This window comes from Lepidochelys olivacea, assembly GCF_965140295.1.
Source record: "Lepidochelys olivacea isolate rLepOli2 genome assembly, chromosome: 5".
NCBI lineage: Eukaryota > Metazoa > Chordata > Testudines > Cheloniidae > Lepidochelys > Lepidochelys olivacea.
In genome coordinates, this window is record NC_140415.1 from 4,403,667 (window position 1) to 4,428,330 (window position 24,664).

At 57.4% G+C, this 24,664-nt stretch overlaps 1 protein-coding gene across 4 annotated transcripts in view; it reads left to right on the forward strand.

The window, feature by feature from the left end:
* CNTFR (ciliary neurotrophic factor receptor) overlaps positions 1-24,664 on the forward strand; it is a gene marked incomplete at its 3' end in the record, with an annotated part of 459,556 nt that overhangs the window by 424,868 nt on the left and 10,024 nt on the right. For all 4 annotated transcript variants that reach the window (XM_084629637.1, XM_084629638.1, XM_084629636.1 and 1 more), the window contains exon 8: positions 23,610-23,790. In XM_084629637.1, coding sequence (XP_084485763.1) covers positions 23,610-23,790 — 181 coding nt within the window. The remainder of the gene's footprint in view (positions 1-23,609; positions 23,791-24,664) is intronic.

Here is a 24,664-nt window from a genome sequence, read left to right on the forward strand (position 1 = left end):
TTTTTTTTTGCACTGCTAATCGCCCTGCATTGCACTGGCTATTGAGCCTTCATTAATCTCCGCCCTGCTTTGCAGCCAGCCCGAGTGACTTTTGGCAGGTACACAAAGCGGGCTGCGAAACGCAGCCCCTCCGGCCAAAAAAATTACCATTCGCAGCTTTCACCAACTTTTGTCCCTGTGTGGCAGGGACGCGGATTAAGGAATTTCTCTCTCTTTGATGCTGCTTCTCTGCCCCTCCTCCCGCACCGATCTGTCTGTCTGTCGGGTTGGAGCCCTTCCCCAGCTCTCTTCCCCAGCTCTCCGTGTGCTCTCTGCCTTATCGGTGCAAAACTGAATCCAGGGGCTGGAGACTGCTCGGGCTGGCCGGCCAGAGCCCTGGGTGCGGCAAAGCTGTGCCCTGCACCCGTCACACTAACAGCTGAGCTAAACTGCCCTGGAATCACTGCAGTCACGAGCGCTCCACCACTTCCTAAGGAGCGTCTACTCCACTCTCCGGCTACTCAGGCCCAGCCACTCTCCCATGGCCTGCCACCCTCGGCTGTTCCCCCAAAGCCTCTGGGTTCCTCGACCTGTTTCTGGTGTTCCAGCTCAGCAATGCCATCCGGATGGCCTGGGTCGCTGTGTTTGGGGGAATCCCTTTCCACACCCAGCCAGCGCTGTGGGGCACCGAGGCAGCGCGGACCCTTGTCTGCCCATCAGGTTGGGCTGGAGTTTTGGGTGAAGGTTCAGGTCAGGTCTTACTTTACACCACTGCTCCCAGTGAGCCCCATTAGTTACCCTGGTGTAGATACAGCCTTTTCCTATTGGAGTTCCCCTGGATTTCCATTAGTGCCTCAAGTGCAGAATTTGGCCCACTCGCTACAGAGGGCGTCCAAGCCTGCCAAGGAGCCCCGTCCCTGCAGATCTCACTAGCGATGGGTTATCTGAGAGGAGAGAGTTTGCTTCCTTGCCTCCTCTCCATCTGCGCTGCCCCGATGATAGCGTTGCCCCATGGCTTCTCTTAACTGGGAGGGCAGGTTCAGTCTCTTTGGTCCACTTGGTGCCCTGGCTCTCTTCTGCCAATGCCAACAACATGGGACACCAAACCTCCTGTGGCCACTGCCCAGCGAGGGAGTGGACTGCCACTCCCCAGGGCTGCTGAGCCAGATGGGGGATGGCTTTCGGTGACTCCCAGCCAGGCGGGGATCGGAACCAGGAATCAAACGATGCATGTGCCCAATTTGTTGCAGCTCGTAAGTTCCCAGGATGGCTCTGGTCCAGAGTGACTGAAGACCTGGTAATTCTTGGTCTCTGTTTATCTGGTAGACATTAGTCCTGGGAACAGAGGAATTGCCAGACAGAGTCAGCCCAGGGGTCCATCTAGCCTGCCATTCTGTCTGACATAATGGCCAGTACCAGCTGCATCAGAGGCAGGTGCAAGAGCCCTGCAATAGACTCAACCTCCTCAACCCGGGGGAAACTCCTGCTAGTGTTTAGAGGTTTGCCCTGAAAAAGGAGGGTTTCTTCGGTTATTTTTCTTATAACACTGGATATTCTTGTTATCCATGCAAATATCCTATTCCTGGATAGGTTTAATTCCTGATTAGCTGTTGGCCACACTGATATCTTGTGGCAATGAGTTCCACCGGCTAGGTGTGTCTTTTGTGTTCCTTTGTTCAGTTTTAAATGTGCTGCCTTCCATTTCCCTCAGACTCTTTGCTTTAGGCTGGGGCACTCCCTGGAAAGCACTGACCAGGGCTTGGGGAAAGACCAGAGAGGTACAAAACACCTGAATTTATTAAGGTGGCCCAATGTTAGAAACCAGGACCACTTGTATGACTCCCTGCCATGGGGAATGGACACACGAGGTGAGGGAGGCTTTGGCAACTGGGAAGGGTATGGGTTTGGGGCAGGAGAGGATCATCCCTGAAGGGGTGAGGAAGGGTCTGGCAGCTGGGGGGGATGCTTGTCACCAGTGACGGTGTGGGATAAGGCGGAGGGCAGGAAGCTAGGTGGTAGCAGGGCAGAGGATCAAGCTGGGGATTGGGGCACAGGGAGGGATTGCTGTCTTTAGCGTCGCTCTCCCCCTGCTCCCTCTTTCTGGGTCTCTGCATAAGAGGTGGGCACAGCTAGTACTGGGGGAATGTCAGCCAGGTGCCTGGGGGTTGGGGGGTTGGCTGCCTGTCTCAATCCTGCACGGTCAGTCTGGAAATCTCTTTTCTTCCCAACACATCCCAGCCTGAGGGCACTGCCCCACATGGTTCCCCAGGGAAAGCAAAAGCCGGCTCCGCGGGGCTCTTCCTGCCCCTCGGCAGCTTGCAATTAGGGGCCGTGCACCCCATGGAGGGAGAGGCGCAATGGGAACGGGCGTCAGAGCGGACTCAGGGAGCAGCCAGAAGGGCTCCCTGGGGCTCACAAGCTGCTTTCCACAGCCTGTGCTTTGGGTGGCTCTCCATTGCTCCACCTTCACGTTTGTTGCCATGGCAAAGAAATGGAAGATGGAGATTGGCAGAGCTAGTCCAACATGCAAATACCGACGGAGGCGGGGAAAGAATAGGCCTGGCTGGCGCCCCCTGGTGGCCTCACCTGCCCTTTTTCAGTACTCAGCAGCTTGTGCTTCACGCTTGCCTCGCTTAGCACAATGCCCCAGTTCTGGCTGGGGTAGAAACCCTACTGTGCCTCACTCAGCAGTCCTTTCGGTGACAGCCGCAACCCCCTTGGTGGCTCTAGGCAGCACGGGCTGGGAGCTAAGGTGCCCGAGGGAACCCCAAGGTCTGTCTGTGCCCAGCAGCCACAATCAGGAATCCCCTAAATCGTCATTGCAACCAAGTCCTGTGTTTCTCTGCCTCCAAGCACACCCGCTGCCCCTCGGGGCTCAGCCGAGGGGAACCTGTGTGCTTGCCAAGACCCCAGGACGTGCACCAGGTGGCTTTCCCAGTTAGTTTGGGTTATTGTGGCTGGTGAGTGGCAAATGTATTTAAAAATTCTTTGGTGCCATCAAGTGGACACACTGTGAAGTGCGGCTTTTAATGCTCCGTCACCGGCTTGCCGCTCTGTCCGGTGCCACCTCCACGGCAGGGGGCTTGAAACCCTGACACACAGCGAAGTGCAGGTGTTTGCTGAGCAGCGCAGTCCCACAGGAGCGAGCATGGGGCAGCGGGCACCCGGGACAGAGGCAGGGCTCGAGGTAGCTGAAAATGCCCCATGCAGACTCCGAGTCGGTGTGAAGCAGGCCTGCTTCCTGGCGCTGGCTGGTGTCTCTGCACCAGGTGAGCACAAAGCCAGACGGACGTGCTCTCCTTTCTCCCCAAGGCAGGGGAGACTCCACGGGGGTGGGGGAAGGGCCCGGGAGAGAAACCGAGGCCCGTGTTTTTCCATCCGAGCAGCGAGGGAGCGTGTGGGGGAGAGGAAGCGTAATGACTGCAATTACAATCTACCCTCATTATGCTGCAGTGCGCGATGCAGCGTGGGGGTCTGTTTTGACAAAGGCGCAGCACGGAACGGGGGCGGAGGGCTGGATAGAGATATTCTGGGGAGCCTTCCTCTTTTGTTTAACAGCACGTCAACCGAGAGACGAATCCTGCACGGCACTGAGTACCCCTCAGGTGCCCTTTGGCTCCAGGAGGCATGGGGATCGCTGCACGGCCTGCTGAAGGCATTCCTTGGTCTGGAGAGAGCCAAGGGCTGGCATATGCATGGTCCCGGCTGCACGTCCCCAGATGCTTGGGTGTTGTGCGTTCCTGTGCGTGGAGCCTGTCTCCATTTCACGAATGCAGCGGGGAATCTCACGTGCGGTATGATGGGCCGATGCCAGCGGAAACCCCTCGCCTCCACGGACCTGGATTCTGCTTTGGTTCTGGTCATGAGAGAAAACTCTGGGTTAGAACCACAGTTGCCAACTTTCACGCGGTAAATAAGCACCCCGACTTTCACAATAAGCCAAAAATCAGAGAATCAAAGAATATCAGGGTTGGAAGGGACCTCAGGAGGTCATCTAGTCCAACCCCCTGCTCGAAGCAGGACAAATCCCCAACTCAATCATCCCAGCCAGGGCTTTGTCAAGCCTGACCTTAAAAACCCCTAAGGAAGGAGATTCCACCACCTCCCTAGGTAACGCATTCCAGTGCTTCACCACCCTCCTAGTGAAAAAGTTTTTCCTAATATCCAACCTAAACCTCCCCCACTGCAACTTGAGACCATTACTCCTTGTTCTGTCATCTGCTACCACTGAGAACAGTCTAGATCCATCCTCTTTGGAACTCCCTTTCAGGTACTTGAAAGCAGCTATCAAATCCCCCCTCACTCTTCTCTTCTGCAGACTAAATTAAGCTAATCCCATTTCAAAACAAGGCCAAAACAAGCCAATCCCTAAGAACCCCAACACTCTACGTGACTAGATCCCCACGGCATGCAATCTGGGACCGTGGTGGTCCCACTGTGCACCCCTGACTCTTTCCCCCCTCCCCCTCCCGGCCCCTGCTTGCTGGGAGCTGATCAAAAAAAGAAGCCACAAGCTACAAGCCAAGGTTTGCATGCCTGGTTAGAACCCAAGCTGCGGTCTGTCTGACAGATCTCAGCCGAGACCTGGCGCTGCTCCGCTGAGGTGAGGTCTCCTCGTAGAGGGTAGCAATATTTTACTCCCCCCGTATTGCCCATGGTCTCCCCCCCCTCCCTCTGCTTTTCCAACCCTGGCTGCATTGCGGACCCAGCGGCCTGATCGGGGTCCTGTTCATCCTGCTGCAGAGCAGTCAATGAAGTAAATCCAAAAAAAGGGGAAAATCCGGCTTTTTCGGTCAGACATCTCATGTCATCCATCTCCCATCCCCTATCTCCGTCCCCCGGGGGACTCTCTTATGTCTCTCTCCCTCCAAAGGCATTAACACAGAGGGGCCATCCCCAGAGCTGTCACCTCTCTGTGTCCCGTCCCGTCTCTCGTGAGGACTCAGTCCATTGCCTCCAGTAAATGGCTTTTGTTCCTGTGTTCCCTTGCACTGTGGCTGCTGCTGAGAGCCCTTTGGAAGCTGGCTCCGTCACTCACGTGGATGTGCATTGGCCCTGTGGTTACAGGATTTGGCTGGGAACTTGAGAGTGCCCAGCACCGCCACCGACACCATATGTGACTTTGGGGACAAGTCACTTCCTCTGTCTGGACCTCAGTTTCCCCATCTGCACAATGGGAATAATGACAGGTTTCAGAGTAGCTGGGAATAATGTTATTTCCCCCACATTACGGGTGTTGTATGGTGCTTAACAACCCCAATGAGAGAAGCTAGAGAAGAACCTAGAGAGAGAGAACTGTCTGGTGGCCCCACCTTCTCCCCCACTCCAGTAGCCTCTTGCTTGTGCGGACAGGAGATGCAGATCCAGCTGTGTTCATTCACTCCACTTCATGTCTGCTCTGAACTGAATGTGGATTTTGGCAGCTGCAGGCTGTCTCCTGGAGAGAGAGAGATGTTCTCAGGGGCAGCCCATTCCAGGTCTGCATGCTGCAGGCTGGCCAAGAGGGGTGTGAATTCAAACCAAGGGGGATATGCACTGCCTAGCAAAGATTGTCCAGGAGGAAGGGACCAGCTGGTGACAGATAACTGCCGAGGGCACTGACCACCAAGGAGTAATCGGGAGCCAAGGCAGACAGATGAACAAGCTGGTGGACGGGAAACTTGCTGGGGGTCTGCTATCTGCACAGGGGCGCTTCCAGAGAGGTTAGAAATGAGCTGAGATTTCTGGGGCCTTATCCGTGGCCATATGTCCCACCTCCATCTGCAGCACCCATGTGGACAAATTGGAGACAGTCCAGAGAAGAGCAACAAAAATGATTAAAGGTCTAGAAAACATGACCTATGAGGAAAGCTTGAAAAAATTGGGTTTGTTTATTCTTGTGAAGAGAAGACTGAGCGGGACATGATACCAGTTTTCAAGTACATAAAAGGTTGTTACAAGGAGGCGGGAGAAAAGTTGTTCTTCTTAATCTCTGAGGATAGGACAAGAAGCAATGGGCTTAAATTGCAGCAAGGGTGGTTTAGGTTGGACATGAGGAAAAACTTCCTAACTGTCAGGGTGGTTACGCGCTGCAATAAATTGCCAAGGGAGGTGGTGAAATCTCCATCATTGGGGATTTTTAAGAGCAAGTTAGACAAACATCTGTCAGGGATGGTCTAGATAATACTTAGTCCTGCCTTGAGTGCAGGGGACCGGACTAGATGACCTCTCAAGGTTCCTTGCAGTTCTATGCTACGATTCTATGTGTCCCACCTCCAAGTGACCCACCTTGGGTCAGCGCAACAGCCCCCTCGATAGCCCCGCGGGATCACCTCGCCGGCCCCTCCCCGCAGGACCCGCTCATCACCTCCTCTGTGATGCACGCAGTTGGGCCTCTAACTTGGTCCTTGAATCTGCAAAGCCCCGCTCCCACCCCAGCGCCGGCCTTTCCCAGGCCAGGAACAATGATCCGCTGTTGCTGTCTAAGCTGCCTGCAGCCAAGGTCCCTTTCATCTCATGCTCGTTTCCAAATGACTAGCGACACCCGGCAGCACTCCCCTGGCACTGCCCCAGCATCTTCCCAACATCAAACAGGAAAGTGGGGGGGACGGACTCAGATCCGAGGACCAGTTTGACCCATGAGAGGGTGAGGCACAGCTGAGGCTGCAGGAGGGGGGGAAGCTTTGCAGGGAAAGGCAAGGTGTGGCTGCGTTTCTATTGGAAATCTTGCCGTGCTTGGGGGTAGTTGAATAAAGTCCCCAGGGTCTTCCACGGAACTTCTATTTGGTGCCGTTGGCTCCGGTTCCCCGTCGGCTCCGGTTCCCCTTCGTGTCCCAAGCCTCAGCTCCTTCCAGCAGCCATGCTGAGGGGAGAGCCCAGAGCAGGGTGGGGGGTGCTGCTGAGAGTGCCCCCGTAAATCCCAAGCGGCGGAGCTGGGAGGCTTTCCGTGCGCCGGCCCCGCGGCGTGGGGCTTGGCTGGGGGTGCCGGCTGGCAGCACAGCGAGGGATGGGCACGAAGGGAATCGGAGCGTTTGTGAAACAAATCTCAGCTTCCAGACTCCGTCTTCCCCCCGCATCCCCTCCTCCACTGCAGCAGATCCCGGGGCCTGGGACCTGCCTCCACGGCTCCCCAGCGGCTCCACGCCCAGGCTGGCTCAGGGCGAACCAAGGGGCCGATGCCCCGTGGGCCCCGGGGCGAACCCAGCCTCCCCGGGACCAGCCTGGGGGTGGCAGGGGGAGGCTGCGTGGGGCAGCATGGGCGACATGCAACAACACACATCACCACAAATACACACAGCTCCACAAATACACACCAGCGCGCAGTACCACAAATACACACAGCACCACAAATACACACCAGTGCGCAACACCACAAATACACACAGCACCACAAATACACACCACCACAAATACACACCAGCGCGCAACACCACAAATACACCCCAGCGCACAGCACCACAAATACACACAGCACCACAAATACACCCCAGCGCACAGCACCACAAATACACACCAGTGCACAGCACCACAAATACACACAGCACCACAAATACACCCCAGCGCACAGCACCACAAATACACACAGCACCACAAATACACACCAGTGCACAGCACCACAAATACACACAGCACCACAAATACACCCCAGTGCACAGCACCACAAATACACACAGCACCACAAATACACACCAGTGCACAGCACCACAAATACACACAGCACCACAAATACACACCACCACAAATACACACCAGCGTGCAGTACCACAAATACACACAGCACCACAAATACACACCACCACAAATACACACCAGCGCGCAACACCACAAATACACACAGCACCACAAATACACACCACCACAAATACACACCAGCGCGCAACACCACAAATACACCCCAGCGCACAGCACCACAAATACACACAGCACCACAAATACACCCCAGCGCACAGCACCACAAATACACACCAGTGCACAGCACCACAAATACACACAGCACCACAAATACACCCCAGCGCACAGCACCACAAATACACACAGCACCACAAATACACACCAGTGCACAGCACCACAAATACACACAGCACCACAAATACACCCCAGTGCACAGCACCACAAATACACACAGCACCACAAATACACACCAGTGCACAGCACCACAAATACACACAGCACCACAAATACACACCACCACAAATACACACCAGCGTGCAGTACCACAAATACACACAGCACCACAAATACACACCACCACAAATACACACCAGCGCACAGCACCACAAATACACACAGCACCACAAATACACACCAGCGCACAGCACCACAAATACACACAGCACCACAAATACACACCAGCGCACAGCACCACAAATACACACAGCACCACAAATACACACCAGTGCACAGCACCACAAATACACACAGCTCCACAAATACACACCAGCGCACAGCACCACAAATACACACAGCACCACAAATACACACCAGCGCACAGCACCACAAATACACACAGCACCACAAATACACACCAGCGCACAGCACCACAAATACACACAGCACCACAAATACACACCAGTGCACAGCACCACAAATACACACAGCTCCACAAATACACACCAGCGCGCAGTACCACAAATACACACAGCACCACAAATACACACCAGTGCGCAACACCACAAATACACACAGCACCACAAATACACACCACCACAAATACACACCAGCGCGCAGTACCACAAATACACACAGCACCACAAATACACACCAGTGCGCAACACCACAAATACACACAGCACCACAAATACACACCACCACAAATACACACCAGCGCGCAACACCACAAATACACCCCAGCGCACAGCACCACAAATACACACAGCACCACAAATACACCCCAGCGCACAGCACCACAAATACACACCAGTGCACAGCACCACAAATACACACAGCACCACAAATACACCCCAGCGCACAGCACCACAAATACACACAGCACCACAAATACACACCAGTGCACAGCACCACAAATACACACAGCACCACAAATACACCCCAGTGCACAGCACCACAAATACACACAGCACCACAAATACACACCAGTGCACAGCACCACAAATACACACAGCACCACAAATACACACCACCACAAATACACACCAGCGTGCAGTACCACAAATACACACAGCACCACAAATACACACCACCACAAATACACACCAGCGCGCAACACCACAAATACACACAGCACCACAAATACACACCACCACAAATACACACCAGCGCGCAACACCACAAATACACCCCAGCGCACAGCACCACAAATACACACAGCACCACAAATACACCCCAGCGCACAGCACCACAAATACACACCAGTGCACAGCACCACAAATACACACAGCACCACAAATACACCCCAGCGCACAGCACCACAAATACACACAGCACCACAAATACACACCAGTGCACAGCACCACAAATACACACAGCACCACAAATACACCCCAGTGCACAGCACCACAAATACACACAGCACCACAAATACACACCAGTGCACAGCACCACAAATACACACAGCACCACAAATACACACCACCACAAATACACACCAGCGTGCAGTACCACAAATACACACAGCACCACAAATACACACCACCACAAATACACACCAGCGCACAGCACCACAAATACACACAGCACCACAAATACACACCAGCGCACAGCACCACAAATACACACAGCACCACAAATACACACCAGCGCACAGCACCACAAATACACACAGCACCACAAATACACACCAGTGCACAGCACCACAAATACACACAGCTCCACAAATACACACCAGCGCACAGCACCACAAATACACACAGCACCACAAATACACACCAGTGCACAGCACCACAAATACACACAGCACCACAAATACACACCAGCGCGCAGTACCACAAATACACACAGCACCACAAATACACCCCAGCGCGCAACACCACAAATACACACCAGTGCACAGCACCACAAATACACACAGCACCACAAATACACAGCACCACAAATACACACCAGTGCACAGCACCACAAATACACACAGCACCACAAATACACACCAGCGCGCAGTACCACAAATACACACAGCACCACAAATACACACCAGTGCGCAACACCACAAATACACACAGCACCACAAATACACACCAGTGCACAGCACCACAAATACACACAGCACCACAAATACACACCACCACAAATACACACCAGCGCGCAGTACCACAAATACACCCCAGTGCACAGCACCACAAATACACACAGCACCACAAATACACCCCAGCGCGCAACACCACAAATACACACCAGCGCGCAGTACCACAAATACACACAGCACCACAAATACACCCCAGCGCGCAACACCACAAATACACACCAGCGCGCAGTACCACAAATACACACAGCACCACAAATACACACAGCACCACAAATACACCCCAACGCGCAACACCACAAATACACACAGCACCACAAATACACACCAGCGCGCAGTACCACAAATACACCCCAGCGCACAGCACCACAAATACACACAGCACCACAAATACACACCAATGCACACCACCACAAATACACACAGCACCACAAATACACACCAATGCACACCACCACAAATACACACCAGCGCGCAATACCACAAATACACACAGCACCACAAATACACCCCAGCGCACAGCACCACAAATACACACAGCACCACAAATACACCCCAGTGCACAGCACCACAGGTACACACAGCACCACAAATACACACACAACAGCGTGCAACCCAAGCAATACACACCAATACACAGCACCACAAATATCCCACACGGCCAGCACCACAAACGCACGTAGTCACACCCACGATCACAAACACACGTGCTACAGCTACGCACCCCTCACACGAATACTCCCCAGCGTCGGCACTGCCGAGTCTCACACGTCCCTGGAAGGAGACGCAGGCCCAGTTGCTCGCAGACAGGGTAGGGCTACATTTGGGCAGAGAGGGGCAGTTCCCAGGTCCTGCATGTGCACCTGCGCTGGGAGCGAACGGGCGGCCTCTTGGGCTAACCGACGCGGGTGCAGACCTGGGCCTGTGCCACCGCGGACACAGCGCCGTCTGGGGGCACCAGCAGAGCGAGCGTAGGCAGGCCCAAATGAGCGGGGAGTCACAGCTCCCCGGTCCAGGCCAGCCATCCGCCCGACGCTCACACGCACACGCTCCGGGACTGTCACAGACCGAGCAGCGGGACTGTGTAGAAGTGTCAGATCCCAGCCTCTGCGCCACGAAAACTCAGGCCGGCTCCAGTTCACACCAGCCGAGGACGCTTGCCTCTGTCATGTTGGCCAGACAGTGTCTCGTCTCTGCGTCTGCACTGTGCTTGGTGACTCCAGTTTCCACCTCTGGTTTCGGGTCCCTGACCGTGCTTGGGGACGGTGTGCTCGGGCCCTGCCGCTCGCCTGCTGGCGCGATTGTTCTGAGCAGGGTTGCGCAGCAGGCTAGCTTGGCGTTGCTTTTGCTTTGTTCTTCCCCCTGACTTGTATCACTGGCATCTTTCAGTCTGGGGCGGGCTTGGGTCAGCTGGGAAGTTCATGGCGTCTTTCTGTCGCAGGAGGAGCCCCAGTCCTGGCCCCGCAGCCCGTTGCTGCTGTACAAACACAGAGCAAAGACGTGGTCCCGGCCCGAGAGAGCCGACAGTAGAAGGGGGGTGTGGTTTTGTTGGGTACTGGGAGCGTCTAGGAACAAAGACTGCAGGCCACACTTCCACTGGGGGGGACTCTGCCCTGGGAAGCAGTGACACTGAAAAGGGCCTGGGGATCGTGATGGGTAATGAGCTAAACCTGAGCTCCCAGAGCGACACTGTGGCTGAAAGGGCTAATGCGAGTCCATGACGCATCAAGAGGGGAATCTCCAGTGTGGGCAGAGAGGTTATTTTGGCACTGATGTGACCGCTGCTGGAATCCAGGTCTGGTGCCCACGGTTCAAGAAGGATGCTGATAAATTGCAGAACGTTCAGAGAAGAGCCACGAGAAGCAGTAAAGGGTTAGAAAACAGGTGTGAGACTGTCTACAGTGATAGACTTACGGAGCTCAGTCTTTACAGACAGAAGGGTGCGGGGTGACTTGATTGCAATCTGTAAGTACCCACATGGAGCACAAATATTTAATCATGGGCTCTTCAGTGTAGTAGAGGCAGGTCCAACACCATCCAATGGCTGGAAATTGAAGCTAGACAAATTAGGCCTACATTTTTAACAGTAAAAAGAAAAGGAGGACTTGTGGCACCTTAGAGACTAACCAATTTATTTGAGCATAAGCTTTCGTGAGCGACAGCTCACTTCATCGGATGCATAAAAGTGGAAAATGCAGTGAGGATGTTTTTATACACACAGATCATGAAAAAATGGGTGTTTATCACTTCAAAAGGTTTTCTCTCCCCCCACCCCACTCTCCTGCTGGTAATAGCTTATCTAAAGTGATCACTCTCCTTACAATGTGTATGATAATCAAGGTGGGCCATTTCCAGCACAAATCCAGGGTTTAACAAGAATGTCTGAGGAAGGGGGGGGGGGAGGAAAAAACAAGGGGAAATAGGTTACCTTGCATAATGACTTAGCCTCTCCTAGTCACTCCCAGTAAATTGGTTAGTCTCTAAGGTGCCACAAGTCCTCCTTTTCTTTTTGTGAATACAGACTAACCCGGCTGCTCCTCTGAAACCATTTTTAACAGTGACAGCGATTAACTGTTCCCAAGGGTCGTGGTGGAGTCTCCAGCACGGATAATTTTCAGTTCAAGATGGGACGTTTTGCTAACAGCGCTGCTCTAGGGATTAGTGTGGGGCAGGTCTCTGGCCTGCGTTCTACGGGAGGGCAGCGGAGATGATCACAGCGGTCCCTTCTGGCCTCGGAATCTCTCAAAGTACCTTCGAGAGAGACCGAATGAATTTTTTCTGCTCCGGTGCTTTGTGGCAGAGGGCTGATTTGCTGCTTCGGCTGAGGTGGCCCCAGAAGTGGAATATTCCTGTCTGCATGTTGGTTAGCGGGGGGACCGGGCCCAGTTCTGCTCTGCAGCTGTGGTTGCTGGAGTCCTGTGGGTGTGGGGGGCGTTGCTGGCGGAGCAGCAGCTGTGCGGATTGCATTGGGGTTTGGTCCCAATCAGCGTTGTCAGCTGTTAGAGTTGGGCCCCAGACTTCCCTCCTGTCTGGCGGCACGGGGGGAGGGGGGAATCGGTTATAGGATCAGTTAATGTTGGCAGGAGTTTGATGGGGGGGGGCGGGGTTATCTAGCTAGCGGAGCGAGATGGCAGCAACCTGCCACGGGGTCCGGAATGGACCCCGCTGACAGATGGAAATGGAGGCTCCAGCCCCAAACGCAGCACGTGCCCTTATGCTGGGGGGGGGCGGGCGTACCCCCGGGATGGGGTCTGTCTCCTTCACACTTTGGCTGTAGGTGTGGAGATCGGCCGGCTGTCGGCCTGCACTGTTGCATTTTACCATGTAGACCGGACCTAGCCACATCCCCAGGCCACAGGCCCCGTCCACAGCAGCAGGGACCACGCTGGGGCTGATCAAGCACACAATAGCCACGGCCCCAGGCCGACACGGGGGCATTAGCAGGGCCCTTACAGTGGGGCTGTGAGCCTGTGACCTCCCCGCAGCTCGTGTGGGGCTCCCCCTCCATGGGGCGGGGTGGGGGGGGTGTTAATATCCTCCTGTGCGTGGCTTTGAAAGTCAGTGTTGAATTAGCCCAGGATGTGCGGCCCAGAGCGAGAGGCCCAGGAATGCGCCGCAGCTGTAAACCATGGGCTCCCGCCGTGGCTCCGAGCTACATCCCGAAAGGATTACGTAAGCCTGGGGCGGGGGAGGGTGAGCTGATGGGGGGGGGCAGATTTTGTTATTTCCAGGGGGGAGGGGGAACGCTCCAGCTTCCCAGAGGAAATCAGATGCCATCAATAATTCCTGTTCACTCCCTAGGGGGACCCGTCACTCTCTCTGCATCGCACACGCCCCGACACAATTCCTTACACAAACGCCCGGCACGCACACCCATGCCCATGCCCCGACACAATTCCGTACACAAACGCCCGGCACGCACACCCATGCCCACGCCCCGACACAATTCCATACACAAACGCCCGGCACTCACACCCATGCCCACGCCCCGACACAATTCCGTACACAAACGCCCGGCACTCACACCCATGCCCACGCCCCGACACAATTCCATACACAAACGCCCGGCACTCACACCCATGCCCACGCCCCGACACAATTCCTTACACAAATGCCTGGCACGCACACCCATGCCCACGCCCCGACACAATTCCGTACACAAACACCCGGCACTCACACCCATGCCCATGCCCCGACACAATTCCTTACACAAACGCCCAGCACTCACACCCATGCCCACGCCCCGACACAATTCCATACACAAACGCCCGGCACGCACACCCATGCCCACGCCCCGACACAATTCCATACACAAACGCCCGGCACTCACACCCATGCCCACGCCCCGACACAATTCCGTACACAAACGCCCGGCACTCACACCCATGCCCACGCCCCGACACAATTCCATACACAAACGCCCGGCACTCACACCCATGCCCACGCCCCGACACAATTCCATACACAAACACCCAGCACTCACACCCATGCCCACGCCCCGACACAATTCCGTACACAAACACCCGGCACTCACACCCATGCCCATGCCCCGACACAATTCCTTACACAAATGCCCGGCACTCACACCCATGCCCACGCCCCGACACAATTCCATACACAAACGCCCGGCACGCACACCCATGCCCACGCCCCGACACAATTCCATACACAAACGCCCGGCACTCACACCCATGCCTACGCCCCGACACAATTCCATACACAAAGTCCCGGCACTCACACCATGCCCACGCCCCGACACAATTCCGTACACAAACGCCCAGCACTCACACCCATGCCCACGCCCCGACACAATTCCGTACACAAACGCCCGGCACTCACACCCATGCCCACGCCCCGACACAATTAATTACACAAACGCCCGGCACTCATACCCATGCCCACGCCCCGACACAATTCCGTACACAAATGCCCGGCACGCACACCCATGCCCACGCCCCGACACAATTCCATACACAAACGCCCAGCACTCACACCCATGCCCACGCCCCGACACAATTCCATACACAAATGCCCGGCACTCACACCCATGCCCACGCCCCAACACAATTCCATACACCAACGCCCGGCACTCACACACATGCCCACGCCCCGACACAATTCCATACACAAAGGCCTGGCACTCACACCCATGCCCACGCCCCGACACAATTCTGTACACAAACACCCGGCACTCCCACCCATGCCCACGCCCCGACACAATTCCATACACAAACGCCCGGCACTCACACCCATGCCCACACCCCGACACAATTCCTTACACAAACACCCGGCACTCACACCCATGCCCACACCCCGACACAATTTCTTACACAAACGCCCGGCACTCACACCCATGCCCACGCCCCGACACAATTCCATACACAAACGCCCGGCACGCACACCCATGCCCACGCCCCGACACAATTCCATACACCAATGCCCGGCACTCACACCCATGCCCACGCCCCGACACAATTACATACACAAACGCCCGGCACGCACACCCATGGCCACGCCCTGACACAATTCCCTACACAAACGCCCAGCACTCACACCCATGCCCATGCCCCGACACAATTCCATACACAAACGCCTGGCATGCACACCCATGCCCACGCCCCGACACAATTCCATACACAAACGCCCGGCACTCACACCCATGCCCACGCCCCGACACAATTCCATACACAAACGCCCGGCACGCACACCCATGCCCACGCCCCGACACAATTCCATACACAAACGCCCAGCACTCACACCCATGCCCACGCCCCGACACAATTCCATACACAAATGCCCGGCACTCACACCCATGCCCACGCCCCAACACAATTCCATACACCAACGCCCGGCACTCACACACATGCCCACGCCCCGACACAATTCCATACACAAAGGCCTGGCACTCACACCCATGCCCACGCCCCGACACAATTCTGTACACAAACACCCGGCACTCCCACCCATGCCCACGCCCCGACACAATTCCATACACAAACGCCCGGCACTCACACCCATGCCCACACCCCGACACAATTCCTTACACAAACACCCGGCACTCACACCCATGCCCACACCCCGACACAATTTCTTACACAAACGCCCGGCACTCACACCCATGCCCACGCCCCGACACAATTCCATACACAAACGCCCGGCACGCACACCCATGCCCACGCCCCGACACAATTCCATACACCAATGCCCGGCACTCACACCCATGCCCACGCCCCGACACAATTACATACACAAACGCCCGGCACGCACACCCATGGCCACGCCCTGACACAATTCCCTACACAAACGCCCAGCACTCACACCCATGCCCATGCCCCGACACAATTCCATACACAAACGCCTGGCATGCACACCCATGCCCACGCCCCGACACAATTCCATACACAAACGCCCGGCACTCACACCCATGCCCACGCCCCGACACAATTCCATACACAAACGCCCGGCACTCACACCCATGCCCACGCCCCTACACAATTCCATACACAAACGCCCGGCACGCACACCCATGCCCATGCCATGACGCTTCCATACACACATGCCCTGTATTTATATCCACGCGCACACACTGACCCACTTCCACACACCCACCCTGCACTCACACCCATGCACATGCGGACTCACTTCTATACACACACACACCCTGCACTCACACCCGTGCACACACGGACTCGCTTCCATTCACACACGCCCTGCACTCACAGCAACACACTCCCACATACACAGCCTGCCACACTCTTGTACACACTCCCATGCACACAACCCCCACCGCGCACACGTTCTCTCAGACTCACCCATAACCTTTCACACACCAAATTTCCGTCCACCCACACTAACACTCATGTACACGTGCGTGCACTGACCCTGCTTCTCATTCACTCATGCACACACTGTTGCACGTGGCACACACAAACACACCGCTTCCGTATACACATGTTGTTACCCCCAACCATACACGCTTAAAAACACACGCACACGCACGCACACACAGTCTATTGCACAACACTCCTAGTGACTTGCGCACAATGCCGTCCACACGTCAACAGCCGTGCCGCACAGCACTCATACACCCCCACTGCTACCCTCTGGCTCTTTGTCTACCACCGGCTCTGGGGTACCAGGTCTCTGTAGTATCTCCATTGGGTTGCATGGCAACAGTGAGACATCATTCTCCATCAGCCCAGCCCGTGGGTCTCCTTACTCGGGTCAATGCCTACAGATTCAATGCCTTGTTCTCCCTTGTTTCCCCCTTTAGCACCCCTGCGACTTTCAGTTTCCCTAACTCCTCTCCCATCCAGTCCCCACCCATGGGTGCTCTTCTCCCCCCCCCCTTCTTCCATGGCTCTCATCAATTTCTGATTGCTCCAGGCCAAGTGTGGCATGCACAGATGCACACGGGGGCCTCCCTTTGTACACTGCTAGCCTTGCACTGCGCTATTCCTGGGCCGGCTGTCTCAGCGGGCACATCTCCTTGGTCCGTCAGTCGTCCTCCCAGGTGCACCCCCAGAAACAGTCACCAGCTCTCAGCACATACTGGATAATGGTTTCCTTGCCCTTGGGAGGGTGTCAGGCCAGCGGGAATTGGTTGCAATGGTGTAATGTGTCTGTCTCGTTTTCACTGGCTCAATGTGCGGCTACGCAGTGTGCTGGGAGGGTGGAGATCTAAAATGAGGCAGGACTTTTCCGCTCCACCTTGCTCCTGTAGATGAATTTAGCTCTTTAAAAACTCGGCTGTTTGTTCAGATGGGGCCCCGGGGAGTTTGATGGAGTTACTCTTCCACAACTTGGGTCATTCACATTACTCACTGTTACTCCCGAGACAACAGCTGAAGTCTCAGAATATCCCATCAGTTCATCGGCAGCCTCAGACTGACAGGGGCTTTCCAGATTCACGGCGGATTCCCACCTCACACACCCACTATCCAAGTTGCCCCCCGGGGCGCCAGTACATAATGTCCCTTGAATTTTCCCTCTGCTCTTGCACAGATTTGGGCTCATGCTGAGCACCCCCAGCCACAAAGGGAGCATCTTCCTCTCCCCCCTCTGACAGCTGAGCTGAGATCTGGCTGGTGCTCTCTGCCAGGGAGAGGGGTGGAAGGACGTGGGAGCTTCATGGTCAATGTCCCAGCTCTGGTTCTATCCCTCCTGCTTCTGTTCTCCATTGGCCTCCTGAGCTCCAGAATTGAGAGCAGAGGCCAACTTCCTCCCCTCCCCCCGAGCCTAGCAGATGGGTCGTGTCAGACCCCTCGCAATCCTTCATCCGCTCAGACATGTTTATTATCCACATGTGTCTGGAGAGAAGATGGCTTGTGTCAGCACAGGCCAAGAAGGAAGGGAGGGGACGTGAGCGAGTCTTGCCGGTTGCACATGGGGCCATGCCGCGGATGGGAACTGCAGTGGCATCGTGTGGGTTAAACGCAGGGCTCGCAGGAGGGTACCATCGTCCTGTTAATCCGGAGGTTTCTTGTGACAGACATAACGGCCATCTGACAGCGCCCATCTAGGGGGTCCATGGGCTGCAGGTTTCTGGCTGCGGTGCCGGGGGGACTGACACCAGATGATGTGGTGTGACTGGAAGGCAGGTGGGAAGATAACCGTGCACGTCCTCGCTCCTTCTGCCTGCGTGGAAGTCCCATGGTGTCCACACATGCAGACGTGCGCATCAGGCGAATCAGTGCATGGCCCCTGGATTTGATCAAACACTTTGCATGCAGGGAGGTGAGTGGGCAAATGCAGGGGATCTAATTCCTACACGCCTGGCACTGGACCTGCCATGAGAGGAGTGGAGGGTGTGTTTGGTCGGGTATGCCAGAGAGACGGGACATCTGACTCCATGGGCCATTGGCCTGACCCAGCATTGCAGGGAGCCAGGGCACCAGGCTCGATGGACCATTGCTCTGTTTCTTTATGGCAAGTCATAATGTCCCTGTGTTATTTTAAATGGAATGGGACAGATCCTCAGCTGGTAAAAACTGACATTGCGCCGTTGAAGCCAGTGCCGTGGTGCCGGGTCACACCTGGGGAGGATCTGGGATGCACAGCACTGAAGACATATCAAGTAGGGCCAAGCAAGTGGATTTGGATGAAGTGAGAACCAGCCCCGAACTCCAGTGCAGAATTCAGCCGAGGAGATCTCAGATACGAGCCTGCAAAATCCAGGGTGCTGAGCTAGCCTTCAGGGAAATGTAGCTGACTCTGTTCCTGCATTCAGTCAATGGCTTGGTCTACGCTACAGAGTTAGGTCCACATAAGGCAGCTGGAGCGGGGACACTGACAAGAAGGCCGGCTCCCAGCTCCCCAGCTTTGCTGCCACCCAGGCTCCTGGTGTGGGCTGCTGCTCCCTGGGGTCCCAGCTCCCCGCTGGGAGCACAGCAGCTGACTGGACTCTAGGCGTGGATCTCCCCACCGGAGGCAAGAAGCCACGGGCGGCTTCTCCCTCTACATAGGTGGACTGAAGATTGTAGTGTCGACATGCCCAATGTCATGTGCCCAAGGGCAAAAGCCAAGAGATCCTGTAAGAGTCGATCGGCCTGAGCTCTTACTGCGCTGTGTGTCTAATAGACTGTGCTCCGGAGATGGGCCTTCAAGCCAGCGTTTGCCTCGAGCAAACCCGCTTCTTGCACCACCCAGGTTCTCAGCCAGCTGCCACCGAGGAACCCACTTGCTCTGCCCCAGGTGGCGTGGGAGGAGGGAGAGAGATTTCCCCTGGCTTCACTATTTGCCATTGTCCGTGCAGAATAATGAGCCTCGCCTCTTTGGTTTCGCAGCGTGAGGGCTGGTTGTTAAACACAGTGTACGTGTAACCGGCGTGACCCTCCCGTGTCAGTAAGGCCCAGCACAGGTACGTCCCCGTGCAGCACTCCCAGCGTGCCTCAGTTCTGTCTTCCAGCTTCCCCCACACTCCCCTTGTCAGTGCCCCCCAGCCCTGACCTGCAGCCCCTCTGCTTTTCCAGTCGTAGCCTCCCCGCCCAGAGCTGCACCGATGCACCTCCATTCTGACTTGCAGCCCCCCTGCTTGTCCAACCTGCCCCCTCGCAGCCCCCTCTCCCCCTTTCTGCTGATCCCCTCAATAGTGGGTGCTCACCACCCGCCAACCACCCGACGATCAGCTGGCAGTGGGCAGGAGGCGCTGGGGGAAGGGGGTGGGAAGAGGTGGCGAGAGTGGGGCCTTGGGGGAAGGGGCGGGGTGGGGGCATGGCCTCGGGGGCAGAGTAGGGGTGGAGCACCCACCCGGCAAGAAGAAAGCTGGCACCTGTGTGGACAGACACCGGCTGGGGGGGGTGAGGCGAGACCCACTGGCCCATTTGACTTGTGGCCGAGATCGAACTCAAGCCCAGGGTCCCAGAGGTCGCGAGGGAGAATGGCTCGGCGTTAACCCATCGCACCAAGAGTGCCGTGCGGCCGCTGGTCAACCCTCCCGTAACACGGGGTGGTCACGGTGTCTCCCGCAGCCCCAGGGAGCCAGCTCCTGGAGTATGGTGGGACGTGGGCTCGCAGCGGAAATCCTGAGTGGGGCTTGGAGAGGGGCTGTCTCCGGGAGTCCGCCGGGGGGTCCTTTCCACAGTCTCTCCGGCCTTCGCTCGAGCAGGAATGCCGTGCGTTTTCGTGTCTCTCTCCCACAGAAGTGGGGCCAATGGAAGGCCTTGCCTTCCCCACCCCGTCTGTCCGACATCCTGGCACCAACAGCTCCCCAGCACTTTACGAAGCGGTTTCCTTTCCCCTTGATGCTGAGCCCCCCGAAAGCCTAAACCTGAGAGCTCTCTTGCCCTATAGTGCTTTTCCTTCCCTCTCACGTGCGGGCTGCTTTGTTAGTGGCGGGCTGTCCCTGAGCGCTGGGCTACGCGCGCTGATTTGTTGTCGTAAGGTGCGCCGGAGTGCTGGGCATTCATGTTGCTGTAGGTGGGTTAGGCATGCCAGCCACCATCCGTTGCTGTGGGCTTGCTCATGGCCGGAGGGTCGCTCGTTCGCGCGGGGCTGAGCGCCTGGTGTGTTATGGTAGGGTTGCTTATGACGGAGCAGAGCCCCCTGGATTTGGTCCCACAGCAGCTGCCGAGTTCACCTCCCGCCCCAGAGCTGTGCTCCAAAATCCCCGCTTTCATTTGAAAACAATGGAGTTTCCAGGCTTCGTGGCTAGGAGGAAACCTCACAAACAGGCCACGTCGGCTCCCCCACCCCGCCCCAAGCGCTGCCTGACAGTGGGAGGGGTCGTTCCCTGCATCGGCCCAGAAGCCACAGAGTGTGTCGTCTGTGTAAAGCCCCCTCCTCCCCCGGAAAGAAAGCCTTGGGTAAGGGACGCCCTAGGGCTGACCTGGGCCCCTCTGGGCTGGTGCCGGGTGCCCTGGGCATCGTGGCTGGGAGTGGGGCACCAGAGGGCAGCAGGGGCTGAGGATCTGGGGCTCAGACAGTGCTCGGCTGGGGCTCAGCCTCTCGGGTGTGGGGACAGACCACGCCGGGCCTGGCCTCCCAGCCTTCTGCAGCCAGCTCCCCCTGTGCAGCGTCCCCCGCAGGCAGGGCTGGGGGTGCCCGGGGCACGGCCAGGGTGGCTCGCTCCCTGCCTTGCGGGCTGAGCGCTGCCAGCGGGGCGGAGGGACAGCCGGCGGAGCCCTGGCCCCCTCTGCGATCTGTCTCTGTCCCTCCCCTCTGGCTCTCGGGTCTCTCCCCAGCCGTGTCTGCCCGTCTCACTGACTCTGGTGCTCACGGGCACTGCCCGGGCAGGCCGGCTGGCCTGCTGCTTCGGCCGGTCCGTCGGGCCGCGCTCTGGTCGGGGGGACATCCTGGGCCCAGCCCGACCGGGAATGACGGACCCTCCTGCTCGGGGGGAGGGGGGAGGGCAGAGGAGGCGGCTGGCTCCAGCCCCGCCTTGGCCCCCACCCCATCCCCAGCGGAGAGGAGCCGCCAGACTGGTGTCAGGGACGCGGTGACCAGCCTTGGGGGTGGAGGTCGGCCGTCCCCCTGCTCCCGCTGTGCAGCGCCTGGCGCGCGCTCTGCGGCTGCTCAGAACTCGCGCCACCACCCTGGCCCAGCCTCTGGCACCTGACAGACGGGCAGCCATGACGACCCCCCCTCCCCTGCCGAGCTACGATTCCTCCTCTCGGCTCCAGTTCCCTGTCTCCCCTGCCCCTCCATTCCTCCGTGTCCCCATCCCTGTGCCCCATCCCCTCCCCCTCCGTTCCCCCCTCCCATCCCCTCCTCCATTCCCTCACCCCCGTGCCCCATTCCCTCTCCCTCCGTTCCCCCCTCCCATCCCCTCCTCCATTCCCTCACCCCCGTGCCCCATCCCCTCCCCCTCCGTTCCCCCCTCCCATCCCCTCCTCCATTCCCTCACCCCCGTGCCCCATTCCCTCTCCCTCCATTTCCCCCTCACCCCCTCCATTCCCCCACCCCTGTGTACCATCCCTTCCCCCTCCATTCCCCCTCCCCATCCCCCCTCCATTTCCCCATCCCTGTGTCCCATCCCCTCCCCCTCCGTTCCCCCCTCCCATCCCCTCCTCCATTCCCTCACCCCCGTGCCCCATTCCCTCTCCCTCCATTCCCCCCTCACCCCCTCCATTCCCCCACCCCTGTGTACCATCCCTTCCCCCTCCATTCCCCCTCCCCATCCCCCCTCCATTTCCCCATCCCTGTGTCCCATCCCCTCCCCCTCCGTTCCCCCCTCCCATCCCCTCCTCCATTCCCTCACCCCTGTGCCCCATCCCCTCCCTCCATTCCCCCCTCACCCATCCCCTCCTCCATTCCCCCACCCGTGTGCCCCATTCCCTCTCCCTCCATTCCCCCCTCACCCATCCCCCCTCCCCTGTGCCCCATCCCCTCCCCCTCCGTTCCCCCCTCCCATCCCCTCCTCCATTCCCTCACCCCCGTGCCCCATTCCCTCTCCCTCCATTCCCCCTCCCCATCCCCCCTCCATTTCCCCATCCCTGTGCCCCATCCCCTCCCCCTCCGTTCCCCCCTCCCATCCCCTCCTCCATTCCCTCACCCCCGTGCCCCATTCCCTCTCCCTCCATTCCCCCCTCACCCCCTCGATTCCCCCACCCCTGTGTACCATCCCTTCCCCCTCCATTCCCCCTCCCATCCCCTCCCTCCATTCCCCCCTCACCCATCCCCTCCTCCATTCCCCCACCCGTGTGCCCCATCCCCTCCCCTCCATTCCCCCCTCACCCCCTCCATTCCCTCACCCCTGTGCCCCATTCCCTCTCCCTCCGTTCCCCCCTCCCCATCCCCCCTCCATTCCCTCACCCCTGTGTCCCATCCCCTCCCCCTCCATTCCCCCCTCACCTCCTCCATTCCCCCACCCCTGTGCCCCATCCCCTCCCCCTCCATTCCCCCCTCCCATCCCCTCCCCATTCCCCCTCCCCCGTGCCCCATCCCCTCCCCCTCCGTTCCCCCCTCCCCATCCCCCCTCGGCATCCCGGTGACCGCCCCCTCCGCTCTCCCCATGCAGGTGGAGCTGTCCGACGGGACGTCCCACACCATCACCGACGCCTACGCCGGCAAGGAGTACATCATCCAGGTGGCCGCCAAGGACAATGACATCGGCACGTGGAGCGACTGGAGCGCCGCTGTGCACGCCACGCCCTGGACGGAGGAGCCCAAGCACCTCACCACGGAAGCCCCGGTGGCAGGTGAGGGTGCCAGGCGGCAGGGGGCCCCCAGCCGGGACGGTGCAGCAGGGCCCGGGGGTTTGATCCCCTCTCCTGCCAAGGGCCTGGCATCACCGCTGCTGCACAGCTGAGGGGAGGCGGGGAGGCGGGCCCCGCGAAGGGTGGGGAAGGGGGTTGCCCAAGTTCACACCACAAGGAGCAGAGTCGGGAAGAGAAGCCAGGAGTCCTGGCTCCCAGCCTCCTGCTTTGACCACTAGACCCCACTATCCTCCCAGTGCCAGGGACAGAACCAGGAGTCCTGCTGTCCAGTCTCTAACCCACTAGACCTCACCCTGTCAAGCTGGCGCACTGCCTCATGGGAGAGCTGGAGGCCAGGAGCACTGGCAGTCATGAGACTGAGTGAAAGCAGCCCAGGGCCCCCGGGGCCCTGCCCTTCCGGTGGCAGCAGGTTTCAGGATCCAGGTGCAGGGGGCAGTCCCCAGCTCCTGGAGCTATTGTTTCAGGCTCTCTGCATACTCAGGTAGGCATCAGTTAACTTAGGGCACATTTTCAAGCTTTTCTCTGCATCCATGAAGGACAGAAACACATCACTTTTCAATGGTTTCAGAGTGGTAGCCGTGTTAGTCTGCATCAGCAAAAACAGTGAGGAGTCCTTGTGGCACCTTAGAGACTAACACATTTATTTGGGCATAAGCTTTCGTGGGCTAAAACCCACTTCATCAGATGCATGGAGTGAAAAATACAGTCAGCAGTTTATATATACAGCACATGAAAAGATGGGAGTTGCCTTACTAAGTGTGGGGTCAGTGCTAATGAGGCCAATTCAATTAATGTGGAAGTGGCCTATTCTCAACAGTTGACAAGAAGGGGTGAATATCAAGAGAGGGAAAATTAC